The sequence below is a fragment of the Temnothorax longispinosus genome, chromosome 10 (assembly GCF_030848805.1).
Source record: "Temnothorax longispinosus isolate EJ_2023e chromosome 10, Tlon_JGU_v1, whole genome shotgun sequence".
In the NCBI taxonomy this organism is placed as follows: domain Eukaryota; kingdom Metazoa; phylum Arthropoda; class Insecta; order Hymenoptera; family Formicidae; genus Temnothorax; species Temnothorax longispinosus.
Genome location: NC_092367.1, coordinates 13597712 through 13612445, shown reverse-complemented (window position 1 = coordinate 13612445; position 14734 = coordinate 13597712). Strand labels below are relative to the sequence as shown.

The 14734-nt window shown below is 34.7% G+C and overlaps 2 protein-coding genes across 2 annotated transcripts; both read left to right on the top strand.

Annotated features, from left to right (window-relative positions):
* Positions 1–3229: 3229 nt before the first annotated feature.
* On the top strand, positions 3230–8284 carry LOC139819881 (uncharacterized). Its single transcript, XM_071789639.1, has 4 exons — positions 3230–5142; positions 5427–5869; positions 6164–6576; positions 6796–8284. Exons 1-4 carry the CDS (start codon positions 5058–5060, stop codon positions 6827–6829), a joined length of 975 nt encoding a protein of 324 aa, XP_071645740.1. The 5' UTR covers positions 3230–5057; the 3' UTR covers positions 6830–8284.
* Positions 8285–12972: 4688 nt separating this feature from the next.
* LOC139819883 (uncharacterized) lies at positions 12973–14522 on the top strand. Its single transcript, XM_071789640.1, has 3 exons — positions 12973–13198; positions 13840–14152; positions 14379–14522. The coding sequence occupies exons 1-3, from the start codon at positions 13114–13116 to the stop codon at positions 14395–14397; spliced, it is 417 nt and encodes a 138-aa protein (XP_071645741.1). The 5' UTR covers positions 12973–13113; the 3' UTR covers positions 14398–14522.
* The last annotated feature ends 212 nt before the right edge of the window (positions 14523–14734 follow it).

Genomic DNA, 14734 nt, shown 5'->3' with positions numbered 1-14734 from the left:
ATGTATTAGAAAAGAAAGAAAAGAGGCATTTCTCTTTTATATACATTTCTCTCTTAACTTTCTAGAACTATAATTCTTTTTTCACGCGCAAAAAAATCTCTGTATTACATGATTTATTTATAATAGGTATGCTGTAAAACCAGTCATCAAATGTTGTGACAAAAATATTAATTTGTTAAAAATTTATTGGCAAGAATCACGAATAAATTTTCATAAAATATAACGATTTTTGGAGTTTAATTCGGCTTTCGGGCTTTATTGGCGCGTTAGAAGTTGGAAGATTCTAATGGGATCACAAATCCTCAAAGAATTAGCTCTCAAATGCGCAATTTTTTGTAACATTTTGAGTATTTTTTTAAATAAATTATAATTATCACTACTTTTTTTTCTTATTGTTGTATTGCGAGTGTTGTGACTCCCCTGCGTCTGTGCGTCAGATATATGGGGCCTACAACTTAACACTGATTCCGAACGGCTTTCTATAGAGAAGAGGAGGGAGGTCTTATGGCAAGATATTCTTGGTGGATTGTCATTACCTTTCCAAAAATAGTAATTGAATAAAAATTAATAATTTGTGATCAAATTTGAACTTAGATCTTCTTATTAGAGTAGTATCTTTCTATCATATCTCTCTGTGCCACGATTGTCACTAATAACTGCTTAAGCAATACTAAAAAAATATTTAAAAAATTCTTTTTTACTAATTGAACCCTTTTTTTTACCCTTTTGATCATATATAGTGTTCCTAGTTTTATCCTTTTCATAGTATAAACAATCGACGAAGTACATGTAGAGAAAGCTTTTTACAGATGTAAACAAGCATCAAAAAGTCATTTGGCATATATGCAAAACTGCGCACTTAAGGATTTGGACAATATTTATTGTCCCATTCGTCAGTTAAGCGGCTTATCGGTTATCACGTTCGTATTCCGGTATCGCAGATGTTATATAAATATATACGTATCGCGGTGCCGCGTCCGTTTCATGAATCAACCCCGAATCGCACCGCTTTCCAAGTCACGCATATCGTATTTCCGAGCGTGACCAGGCGGTTCAAAAAGTATGCCTGTGTTTGTCAGAGGATAGGCACGCGTATTGTGGTTGGTATCGCAAAAATCATACATATCATTCTCGGAACATTTTTATGCATCGCCGCCTCTTCCTTCTCGGAGAGCATCGAAATCAATCTCCGCAGCACATTCTCCGAACGCATTATTTTCCGGACTCGTATACCTAGATTACGAGATGTTCCTATTGCAGGCTCTGGAATCGCAATTGTCAAATTAATTTGCGAATGCAAATACGAAACTTACAAGCAATTCTTCGATTCTTGAGCTTTTAAGAATTCAAAAGTCCTAATAACGTACTTAATTTTGATTGCAATAAAACTTCTCACGTCATATATCGATAATTATAATATGTCAAAATACATTAAAAAAGCCCTTTTTTGTATAATAGCTTTATTGACTACAGATTTTTAAAAATTGTGACATGATAGAGCAATTTGGTAAACGGAATCGTATTTAATGTCTAAAAATCTACTTGTGTATTTTTTAAAATAGTTTTATCGATATAGGAAAAAGTATAAAGTTTTAATAATATAGAAAGGATAAAAATGTTCTAATTATTATATTAACATTTAAAGATGTTCTATGATTATATGATAAAAGTTTCCATTTAAAAATAGCAAGTTTTATCACCCAAAAAAAATATTCTGCAGTTTAGCGGTTCCTGGTTCATGCTAGAGGATTTTCCTCTGAAATAGGGCCTTAAGAAGATGTTTTAAACTGTAGAGGAATATCCTCTAATCATGAGACTCTAGATTCAAGATTGTGCAGTCTTCTTAATATTAGAGGACATTGATTTCCGATATTCACCCGAAATAAATAAAAAAAATTATTTATTTTGAAATTTTATTACTATTTTATAACTAAATTTGTTTCTTAAGATGTAGTCTATGATTATAAATATTTTCTTGTATTGGAAAAAACACTTACCTTGGTGGGATCGAACTCGGGACCTCTGGATCGTGAGCCAACTGCCTTACATGGTAGACCACTTCTTAATTTGATGTAAGTGTTATATATTGTCTACATAACCAGCGCAAATATATAATTTTCCAAAAATCATCTTAATAAACAAATTCAGTTTAAAAAGAGTAATAAATTTTGAATTGGATATAAGATATATGATATAATATTTCTTAATGTCGGGTGAATGTCAGAAACCAGTGCCGGCTTATTATGAAATTTTGTGTTCGTAAATATATTTATGAAAATAGTATGTTTATAAAGTTAAAACGTTAAAACATTCTTATCAAATCCTTACAAGGGCTTCAATAGACAAAAATAAGAAAACGTTTCTTATGGCATCCCTAATATATAACTAATGATCGAGGACTTATGTTATATAAGGCCATTCTTAATAAAACCCCTTGCACAATACCAGGCAACAGGCAATAGAAACAGGGAATAAAAATCAGAAATCAATGTATAAATGCAGAATAAACAGTGACACAGGCAATAGACACAGGAGTTTCCGTCACGTTGGAAATTATGTGTCTATTGCCTGTTGCCAACAAATCATAACATTCGAATATTTTAGGTTGTAATTAACGATTTTTATTATTTCCTGTTCCTATTGCCTGTTGCCTGGCATTGTGCAAGGGGCTGAACTTTCTACACGGGCGTCTCGTGTGGTAGCGTACACATCGCGTAGCTAATAAGACGATCGTCTTTTAACTTTAACGCGCGCGCCGCAAATATCTAGCATATCCTCTTATTTTAAGAGGCTAATAGTAGAATTTACTGTAGAGGAATTTACTCTTGATTATAGCTTACGCATCCACTCATTTATAAAGTAATACGTATTACTTAAAGAAGGATATTCTTCATGTAAGATTTTTTGCTTAGAGGAACTGCTAAGAGGAATTCCCCACTTATCGGCAGAATATTTTTTTTTGGGTGATCTATTCTTAGAACAGCTAAACAAACGGTTTCAAACGGTTTCAATTTATGCAAAAGTGCCGGATTCATCCAGGAATAATATGACGCGAGTTTGACGTAACTCCCCTACACGACGCACCGCGTTGCGCGCGTGCAACTTCTTAATATTAATATTATGTCAGTCATACTCGTCCGAACGGGTATGGCTGGTCAGAGGTGACGATAATTCTTCGGGGATGATCAAGGAGTCCGTAAGAGTCCAAGTGGTGGTGGCCGTGACCGTCGTGTCTGGAATCGTAAAACGCGCTCGTAGTCGGATCCGTCTTGATGTGTCAGTCTCCCTTCAACTGCGTTCCATCATCATCAGCTGCAGAGGCAGACGCGGTATTATTTCAATCCCTACGCACAAGCGACGTATTCTCTTTGCGTCTCCCTGCTTTTATTCATATTTTATGTTTGTGACGAATGCTGCAGCGCATCCCTCAGTCGTAACTTCCCGAAGCACTAAGCCGGCTTTTTTACTCACGCGGCTTAAATTTGAATTTCTACGGTGATCATAAATTTCATGTCATTTTTTAAAATTTAAATTTAAATTTAAATTTAAATTTTTGCTAATCGTAATTTCTGTAACAATATTTATCAAGCTTTTAACTTTATTGTCAATCTGAGAACTTTCTCAGAAGGGGTATTATCAGAGAGGAAAATGGCGAGCGAGCAAAATCCTTTGATTCTCGCGTATATTTTTAGAACGATTGATAATGCATGAGGCTGCCCCGCGCGAGTCTGTTTGTCTGGAACGCTAGATTCCTCTATCGCGTCTTGATCGGGGTGACTCAGTAACTCACGTCGCGAAAGAGGGAAAGTGTGGGGCCATCGGCCCTCCGCGACATTCGTCAACCATCGTCCATTCACATTCCCGCCGTTTCTCAAGCGAATTCATTTACAAACACTTTGTTTCAGTCATCGAGTTTTGAGCCAAAAGCCTCGAGGCAACCCGATTCTTTCTGAATCAGGATTTATTAGGCGCTCAATGTTCTCTTCCGTCATTGACTACGATGGGTCATTAAAAAAAGTAATGAATGAATTAAATTAGGGGACTTTAACCTATGGTCCCTGCGAGCCCGATTTGGTCCATCAAGAAACTTCGTTATACATATATATTGTCGCGCCTTTAGTTTCGGTCGTCATTGCGTCGGATTTTTATAATATAAAAGAATTTTAAAATAAAGATATTTTGTTTTTATATAATTTTCAAAAATAATACTTATTCGGTTCCTCAGTCATTACAAAGATTTTGTAGAGATTATTAAGATGTGACCCGCTTGACAAAACCATATAAATTAAATATCTTGATAAAAAATGTTAAGTGAAAAATATACTACCCTATCGTATAAAGCCAAATTTAAACTTACGATTTTTCCCCCCTAATTTAGGTCTTAAAATATTATCAACGTTAAGTTTGTCAAAACATTTCCTATACATCGCATGTGTTATAAGATACTGTCGCATGTGTCGATTATCTATAAGAACTTTATACTTTTAGAAGACATACGTATGCGCGTCCACCGATAATTCCATGTCATTTACATGCGCAGAGGAGCACGATCGACGGATTATCACGACCCGTTTCCCGTATCGGTTCGATTTCGCGAATTTAGATTGTCATCGGCACGGATCACAATTAATTCACGTGGTCACATCGGTCATGACGATCACGTAGCGCTCGGCGATGCATGCGTTTGCATTACCGCGATCCTGGCCGTATAAGCGAAGCCACTTGACGAAGGCCTGGTGGGGCACCCGCTCGACAATCCCGTATCCCCCGTGTATCCACCAATGGATCCGACCCATCCCATACCCCCGTATCAAGGTATCTACCCATTCCATCGTTCTGCGTGTCCGTGTGCTTCATGGTATAAAAGCTATTGCGACGGCAAGGACTACCAGCATCGTGCAAAAAGTTGATGCATCAAGATCGGTGGAAGTGAACCGCTTAATTATCCCGGATTTTCTGTCGAAGATCACGAGAAAGATTTCTGGTCGAACTAGTGATCGGGATAAAGGAAGAACTGTTACGAAAGATCTTGAGGACGGATTGAAATCAGAGCTAGAATGGCTGGGTGCATTAGCTTTGTTCTGATCGCGATCGCGTCGACGATCGTGATGGCGGAGCCGAGGGTGATTCCGGCCGAGCCTGGTAAGCATTGGAAATTAACGTTCTTTTAACTTGGATTTTAACAACTACATTTTGTATAGTTATCTTATCACAAAAAGATTTCCAAGTTTCTCGGATGCAATTAATAACAAAGAACAATAAATTACGTATCAAACAATACATTCCAACATTTCAAACGTAAATGACAATAATTGTTCTAGTTCTAGTAATAAACACAAAGACACGAGATTCCTTTCTCAAGAGCGAAGTTGAAAACTAATAATAAACAATTTTTAACTTTAAACACTTGCATCAATTATTTACAGTTTCCGTCACGCTGGACGCTTACGGTAACCCCATAATGTTCCTGAGGGAGAAGAGGACGGCCGTACGGCCTTATCCGCACAGAACGATGATGTTTACCGGTTACTACAGACCGATACGTCGCACGAGTAACGGCGGCCAGGCGACGGGCGTGTTCGCGCAGGGAAATGCTGTGAGCGGCGAAGCTTTCCTCGGCGGGGTGCGGCACACGCCGCATCTCAAGCGCGGCCCGGAACCGATCGAGGAATCGGAAGTGTCGAGCGCCGAGGCGCAGGCGGCACCGGCGCCCGAAGAGGAGCAGGAACACGAGTATCATCATCATCGAAACGAGGTGCAGCGTCACGAGGAGGAGCACCATCATCATTACGATGAGGAGAAGGAGCAGATTCATCACGACGAGCCGCATTATCATCATCATCATCATGAGGATTCTCTGACCCCTCAGGTACGATGATTTCGCGAGATTTATATTCGATGAGTGTGCAAAAATTATTTTTTAATAAATAAACGCATAACAATCAGAATCTCTTAGAGGAATAAAATAAGAGTGTATAGTATATAAATGAGTGTCTATAATTTATGCCAAAGTCTACTTTAGACTTATGATTAAAAAGTATGAGATTATATAGTTTATGCTCACAGTCTTTGTACATTCAAATAGGACGTCATAAATATCAACCTATTTAGTAAATGCTCTTCTTTGAAATACTACACATGGGTTTTTGCATTACTCCTGCAGGAAGAGGAGCAGATTCCGTTAACCACGGAGATTGCGCAACCGACGGAGAAGCCGATCACGGCCACGGAAGTGTCCGCGGCCCGACCAAAAGTGCATCATCTCAAGAAGACGCATAAGACGCCCGTAACTGTCCACGCCGACGACGATGACGACGACGAAGACGAGGTGGATGAGGAAGACGACGAACCGGTCGTGCCGTTCGTACCTTTTAAGGGCAACAAACGCCGCCAGGGTCATCCCCATCTGAACAACTTCTTCCCTATGGTCTTCAGCTTTCCGAAACTGGCCACTCGCGCTGGGTACTCTTCTGGGTCTCTTCCTGGTGCCATCACTGCCATTGCAAATAGTTTCTCCACGTCAAGAGGCGGAATTGCCAGCTCGGTAGCCACTGCCTACGGCGGGTCTCCAAACGGGTAAGTTATATTCATTTTCCGTTGTCTTTCTTTATATATAAAAAAAACATTAAGCTAAAAAATGAATTACTGTAATTAATTAATTGCTTTAGAGAAAATCTATATTAAATTATTTAGAACATTCTGGATGTATTGAATGAATTCAAGTATTATAGGGAAAAACTGCCTTTTAAAATAAATTTATAAAAATTAGTATATTTTTCGTATGTATTCTGTTAGGAAAAAACAACGGCCTCAGCCATATAAGGAATAACTCCTAAAGCGATCGATGTCGGCGAGTTGAAAAACTGAGTTTTTCTGGAAGCTTTTAAGATGAAAATACAATATCCTTTGGACATCTCGCATGTTATTCGTGTAATTGCCAAGTCTTTTTACATGTTTTGTTAAATATTTGTCAAATGTCAGACATTACTAACAACGATTTCGACTTTGGCGAAACGCATACTCCTTATTCCGCATGCTCGCCAACCTTCGGTTGGCAGCAGTCGGGAGTGAAAAAATATATATATTAAGCTATACATAGAAGTATTTTTGTTTAAGACTGTGCAATTTATTATGTAAGATACTTTGTTAAAGTTAAGTAGACTAACGCAAATTTGCAGTCTGTTAGTATATTTAGATTATACCGAGCTTTAAATTATTGCTGTACTACTTTTTATATTAAACTTTCAGACATAGATTGTAATTGTTTGACTTACAAGGAAACAATTCGATTTGGTTGAACTTTTGTAAATATGTAGAGTGAACTCGATACATGAATAACGGAATATTTTATTCGTGCTCTATCGTCCTTAAAGATATGATTTTCAACCTTAAAATTAAAAGCGCGTTCCCATTTTTCTCATATAACATTTAAACTACAAAAAATAGAGAAAAATGTTTAAAATAAAAATTTAATGGTAAGTTAAGGTCTACAAAGTAGTATAAACAAAAATCTAAAAAAAAAATTTGCAAAATATTTTTTGCAATAAATTGTTTTTAAATTTTTGTTTATATTACTTTGTAGACCTTAACTTATCATTGAACTTTTATTTTAAACAATAATACAAGAATTATACGACCGTAAATTAAATAATTGCCATTTACGGTCCAAGCCGGATCTTCGTGGCCCAATTATTTTATATTTTTTTGTGTATTACACATATCTTTTTCAACATTAGTAAACTGCGCATCGCGCGACTAAATTTGTCAGACTTATAACACAGTTCCTGTTGAAGTAAAATCCACTCTCTCCCCGTAATTAAATCAATTCGATTTAACTATACCTAAATAACTGTAAAGAAATTGTTGCAAAAAATATAATGTTGAGGGAAAAAATATGTGTAATACACAAAGAAATATAGAATAATTAGGCCACCAAGATCCGGCTTGGACTGTAAATGGCGATTTAATTTATTCTTTGATTTTATTTTAAACATTTTTCTCTATCCTTTGTAGTTTAAGAGTTATACGCGAAAAAATTGAAGCGCCTTTTTGACTTTGAGGTTGAAAATCAAACCTTTAAGGACGATAGAGCACAAATAAAGCATACTGTTATTTATGTATTAAGTGACTCTACGTACCCATAAAATTTCATCCAAATCGATGAGTTCGGGTTCAGGATGTTCCCTTGTTAACAATTCTTAGATGAAGGGAAAAACTGATTAAATTTTTTTTGTCAAAATTGATCTAATTATGCTATCTTGTGGCATTTTCAAAGAACTTTCATAATTCTTATCTGTTTTGATAAAAAACAATTCATTAGAAATAAGGCCGAATAATGTACCATGCTGGGGAAACAACAATCATATAATCCATGCGCTTGTGGGGAAGAAACATCAAAGTCCAATATACTAAGTAAACACTAAAGCTACGTTTCGATATTCACTAAATTTTGTACTAATTTTTTGAAAGATGTCGTAAAACGTAAAATTGCGTTTTTCTTGAGATTACTCCGAATATATATAGATTTTTGTTTTGTACCCTTCAGGTAATTTGTTTTAATTTACATCCAAATTAATACGTAAACTTACTTTTTAAAGAATTAAATATGCTTTGCCTCCTCTTTGTGGAATACATTACAACCGTAATTTATAATAACATATAAAGAGTTAATATTAGCATAATCCGCAATTATAGCTTATATTTGTATGTAGACTAAGAAAACTATTAAATAAAATCTTAGAAACTTGATAATTTCGAGAAAAATCCAAAATCTAATAATTGTTTTGAAAATAGAAATTAATATACGTATATTGAAAGAAAAAATTGATTTGAGAAGAAATTGATTAATGTATAATACATTTTTCAATTAAAATAAATATTCTGTTGTGAACTGAGATGAGTCCTCTGAGTCTTCGAGGGAGGGCGCTGTAATGGAGGGCGCTATGGAGAGCACCGCTTCCCTTCTAACTTTTTTCTTTATCTATACCATACATGGTTTATGTTCTTCACGTTACTTCTTCTCGAATACTTGATCGATCGATGCACATACTTACGTTAATACATTCAGTTAACAGTTTTCAGTTTACAATTCCCTTTTAAGCATCGTTCACATATTACTGTATTTTCGGACACAATAAATGTGTATTATTTCCACTCTACATTTGTGTCTCAAATTATTGAAGATCGCACACCGACTCGACGTAGGAACAACATATTCTTTATACATTTTCTATATTTAATAGTCTATTAAATAAGTAACATTAAGTTTTTTGTAGTAAATATTAATTGTAATAGATTATATAAAAAAGTATTGAAATAAAAGATTTCTTTGTGCCTGCTAAATTTCTAAATATATTGTGCTGTATTATAACATAATTGTGTACTATACGTATTTTATCCAACTTAAAGCAACGGGAAATATGAACTTCGTAGATGTATTATCACCTGAGAAACTTGAGAAGAACTCAAAATCTGATATAATAAAATTGATTTATTATATAATAAATTTTCCAAAAATAAACATTCTTTTATATATTCAACAATCTATATGTAAGTCTTTTATAGTATATAGTAAGTAATTTTAATACAATAAAAAAATATTAAAATTATAAAATCTTCTTTGTTTTTTTCTAAAGAATACTTAGATAAATTATATTGTATTATAATGGTTCTGTCGTTCTGTGTTATACGCATTTCATTTATGCAAAGCTCGGAAAATATGAACTTCGTGGATGTACGATATAACACCAAATACTATAATATAAATACATATATAATTCGAAGTTGAGACACATTTATTATTAAGGTGCATTCTACAAACTCCCCGCTACCAATTACGCGTAGAATTTTAAATTTTATGTAAAGAGCATCGTAATAAATTAATAATAAAAAAACAATAATTATCATACACATGTATATAACGAATGATGACAATAATGTGTCGACGAAGTATATGTAGTCAAACTACGTTCTTAGACATTTTAATTTTTACCAAATTTAACGGCAAATTTATTCATATTATGTATTTATAGCTGATTAAAAAGTCTTTATAAACAGAGATCTTTAATTAATTTCAAAATATCAGCAATTTTCTGAATACGCAATAAAATCATATGAAATAATTTTCTCTTGTGACATTCGCTATGTAACAATATAAATAAATTAAGAAATTTTAGTAATAAAGATGGTATCGAGTTTATCTGGAGACGTTTTTTCCATTGATTAACAAAGATAAACAATCAAGAAATCCGATCGCCTGCTGGTTGACGTAATTATACCGAAATAATTTTGCGTAATGTATTTACACAATTTAAGTGCGATGACGAAACTGCTTTATAATTTTCAAAAAAAGAAAAATCAAAATCGCATTAATTTATTAAACGCTTTGGTAAATATAAATTCACAAAATTGACATTTGCTACTGCAAAAAGAGAAACATATATACTACGCCTTGCAAACAATTGTTCATACCTGTCGGAAAAATTACGTTTCAAGAAGATTAAGATAGACGAAAGTGTGCAAATCTGATGTGGCATCACCTTGCGCTTCTCATGCAAGATTGTTATCATGCGTCTTCGGAAGAAATGATAATGTATAAATGTTGTGCATGTAATAGCCATCAGTTCCACCGTTGGAAGTCCCCAAATTGAAGGTGAGATAACTTTTAAAACGACTTTGTTTGGATATGACGAAAAAACGTATAAATTTATTGTGCTAGCATACTTTATCTTCCTATAGCCTAAATAAATTTGTTGAATCAAGATACTTTTGCAGTGATTCCTATGCAATGTAAATATATGATGCAACACGCGTAGCATAAATGAGAAGTATATATATTAATTATGAATAATACATGCTAATACCATGCTAATAATATCGTTCCACATTAGAGCGGAATAGTAATGGGGATTCCCATTCGTGGATGAGTTTTGAAGTGTTTGCTGATTGGAAAATTGTCTAAGTAAATGTATACACGATTTACATACGTCATCAGAATGTTTTCTAATTTTATCTATACGATAATATTCCTTGGTATTTATTTCTCTGACTTTACTCACAATATCTTCAAAATTACAATCTAACATATTAAAAATTCCGAGTATAAGTCTTTCGAAACTTCCGTAACACTGTATCTAAAAAAAAAACATTTAAACTACTTTAAAAAGCTGTTCTAGATAATTTTGTGAGAATTACAAATTAACAAATATAAGAATTAAAAGTAAAAATAAATGTTTTAAATAATTTTCAAGTAACTTATTAACAAAATCCTATCTTAAAATTAATCTATCTAGAGCACAAAGATTCGAAAATCAAAAGAAAACGCGATCAAATTGCGTAGTTACGTTTAACAGATTTTCAAACGTAAAAAAGCGTGTTTTCAGTTAATAGTAAGTTGACAGAGTACCTACCTATTAGGTGGGAATCCCGAAGTGTATTCGTTCATCGACCTAAGATTGTAAAGTCCCGAGAAAAATCAAGGCCACTAGTTGACCGTTAATGTATCGCCTAAGCAAGCAAGATTTCACGGTTCTTTAAGCCAGTTGTAGCCGGCTTATCCGGTGTAATTAATTGGGCAATGAATGTCTTCTAAAGCGCGATTATATGCGTACGACAACAGTTTGAGAAATGGTGTTTTGAATACCATTTGAATAGTTATGCAACTGCGGAATGTAAGAAGCGATCGATAGTTAAAAACGTGTTTTTATCTTTGTGTATCCCTAATGCTGGATTTTGTAAATATTAACTTCTCTCGTGTCGTTCTTCTTAAGTCCATGGAATTCATGTTACGTAAATTTTATAGGTATTATAAATGTTTTGTTATTAGAATTTTTATCACGCAATTTTATCAAGATGGCGAAAGTATTGTGTTATATTCTGACAAGGATAAAACTTCCAAAAATAACACGGAAAATAAAATAGCGTGTCAGACATTAATTACGTAAAATTGACACTTGCATCTTCCTTCGTAAAAATCTTCATTATATATCCATGACAATTCTCAATATCATTTATACCCTAGAAGAAATCAGACAGAAACTTCACCCGATTATCCTCTTCAATTTGGCCATTAGTTTTAACACAACTGATCGTTTTTAGAGCTAAAGAAACAATTCGCACGATCATCTTTAAGCCTGATCTACAATGTGCTCTTTGCTTCCTGTTTTTTGCTCTTAACCTGTTTGCGACTATCCCGTATTTCGCAATTGCGTTGCGTAACGCGATGTTTTTTGTTCTCTGTCGCCCAAGATAAAAATTGACGAACTTCAGAAGAGACAAGAAACATCACGTTACGCGACGGAATTGCGAAATACGAGATAGTCGCAAAGAGGTTAAGAGCAAAAAACAGAAAGCAAGGAGCACATTGTAGATCAGGCTTTATTAGCGGTTCCCAAATTTTTTAGCTCTATTTTATTTTAAGTAGAACTTATTTAGCACGATATATTCATACAAAAATATTAAAATCTTTAAAATTATACTAGAATATTATTAATACTTTCAATAGATTCTATAAGCAGTGTTAAATTATTTTAATTAAAGTTATTAATTTAGAAATTTTAATTACTTTCAATTAATTAATTAACAATTAGTTTAGAATTTTAGTTTCGTCAATGATGTACAATAATTACTGTAAGTTTAGTAATTATTAATTAAAAATTGTAAATTGATATTAATTAATATTAATAATTACTGTTGTAAAAACACTTTAGTTGACGATTTACCTGTATCTCTCGCGCTTCTTTGAAAAGCAGTTTGCGAATCAGATGAAGACGATTCACCAAGTGATACCGAGGATTGCTGGATCATCCGCTCGCAGACTGTCACGAAATAACGTTCCACCGAGTGAGCAGGAAGTCGTGTCCCAGGGACACAGCGGCAGCGGCGCATCATCGGTCCCACAACGACAAAGAAAAGGCTCATTTTGTTCGTGCTAATGATATGCGGCCGATTCAACGCGGCCGAAACTGCCCGTTTCGTATCTACGTAAACGTCGCAGCGTCGGGATATCCCAGAACACGTACGAGTCCGAGTCCCTGTATATAAAGACTGCCTGGCTTATTTTCTCGCCGTCATTTGGTACTGAATACCCTCGGCGGCACGGTCAGTATCGGCAGAATGTCAAGGATTGCAATCCTCTTGTCCGTTGCGCTGCTCGTCGCAGTTGCGGTAGCGTTACCGACGACCGCACCGCAATTCCAAGGTAAAGACAAAAACAGCTGTTACTCTCGCGAAAGTGTTGTGCGGGAAGTGAAATTTTGACTATGTTGTCATTTTATCAGATTTGTATCGAGATTGTAAGATGTTCAGAAATTCGAATGTGTTATTAATTTGTCGTGTGCTTTTGATCTGTCTGGGACAGTCAATTACTTTTAAATTGTACAAACGTGTAGATATACCACGTATTAACGTATAGTTAAATTTTCAAATTTTTTTTGTTAATTGCAATTTGCGAGACAACTATCTTAAGAAGGTATTATCTGGCATATGATATTCATAAAATAGATATATTAAAATTTTTAAAATTGCTAGCATATTTTCTATCGTTATTGAAATACGTGATTGACAAAAAACCAGTTTATCTACTTTTTATAGTGACACTGACATTTCGACATATCTCGCGATTCACTACGCAAACGTACCCTTGTTGACAAAAATGTTGTATCAAGAGTTGATAAAACCTTGTGATTAAAATTTCTGATAGCAATCTCGAATCTATAAATATATATTGAATCGTCAAACAAATAGTCAAACTCAATTAATAACTATCTCCCCCTTTAATTATTTTTGAAGTGATGTCTGAATTAACTAAGCCAAGGTTCAAATCTAAAACTTCTTATTCAGGTCTTAAAAAGATAGTCGGAGCAGCCGCGCCGGAGGAGCCCGCTCGTCTCAAACGTGCCTATGGTGGATACGGCGGTGGTTTCGGCGGTGGATTCGGTGGCGGATTTGGCGGTTTTCGCGGGCATGGTCATCATGGTTACGGAGGGCACCGAGGATACGGACACGGAGGATACGGACACGGAGGATATGGAGGATGCAGAGGAGGATGCGGGGGATATCCCGGCGGTTCTTTCGCCAACAGCGGAGCTAATGCTGGTTCAATAAGCACGCCGTTCGGCAGCGGTTCCTACGCGCACTCGTTTGCTAATTCTGGGTAAATATTGCGAACCAACATTGCTGAGAATCTTTAACGGGTCGAGTTCGTCGAAAATATCTTACGAATAATTTTAAAACGTAAGAAAAAAGTTTTAGAGATAATCTTAATTATTAATTATAATTATTTGGTATAGGTATTGATTTCTCAATTATCATCTATGTTATTGTTAGGTGATAAAATTGTTTATTGGCATGCTACTCATGATAATATGTTTCGGTTGCAGTGGCGGCTATGGACGATGAAGGACTTAAAGAAACGCGACTATCATTGAGAATGGGCTCACGTGACAAGAAATTAATTATACTTGTGCACTTATTAAATGTATGAACTCATATTTTTACGCGGAATAAATTTATTTAAACAAAATATAAAACCCGCTTATCTGATTTATCCTAAGATCTTTTAATATATTGTTATTTGATATATTATTACTACTCATCAATTTCATCAATAAACTGCAGCTAATGAGGTAATTTAAAATGTAATTACATCTCGCAAATTTTAAATTTAATACACTAAGATGTCTGATATTTCTCCGTTTCATCAATCTTTGATTAATGAATAATTATACCATCGATT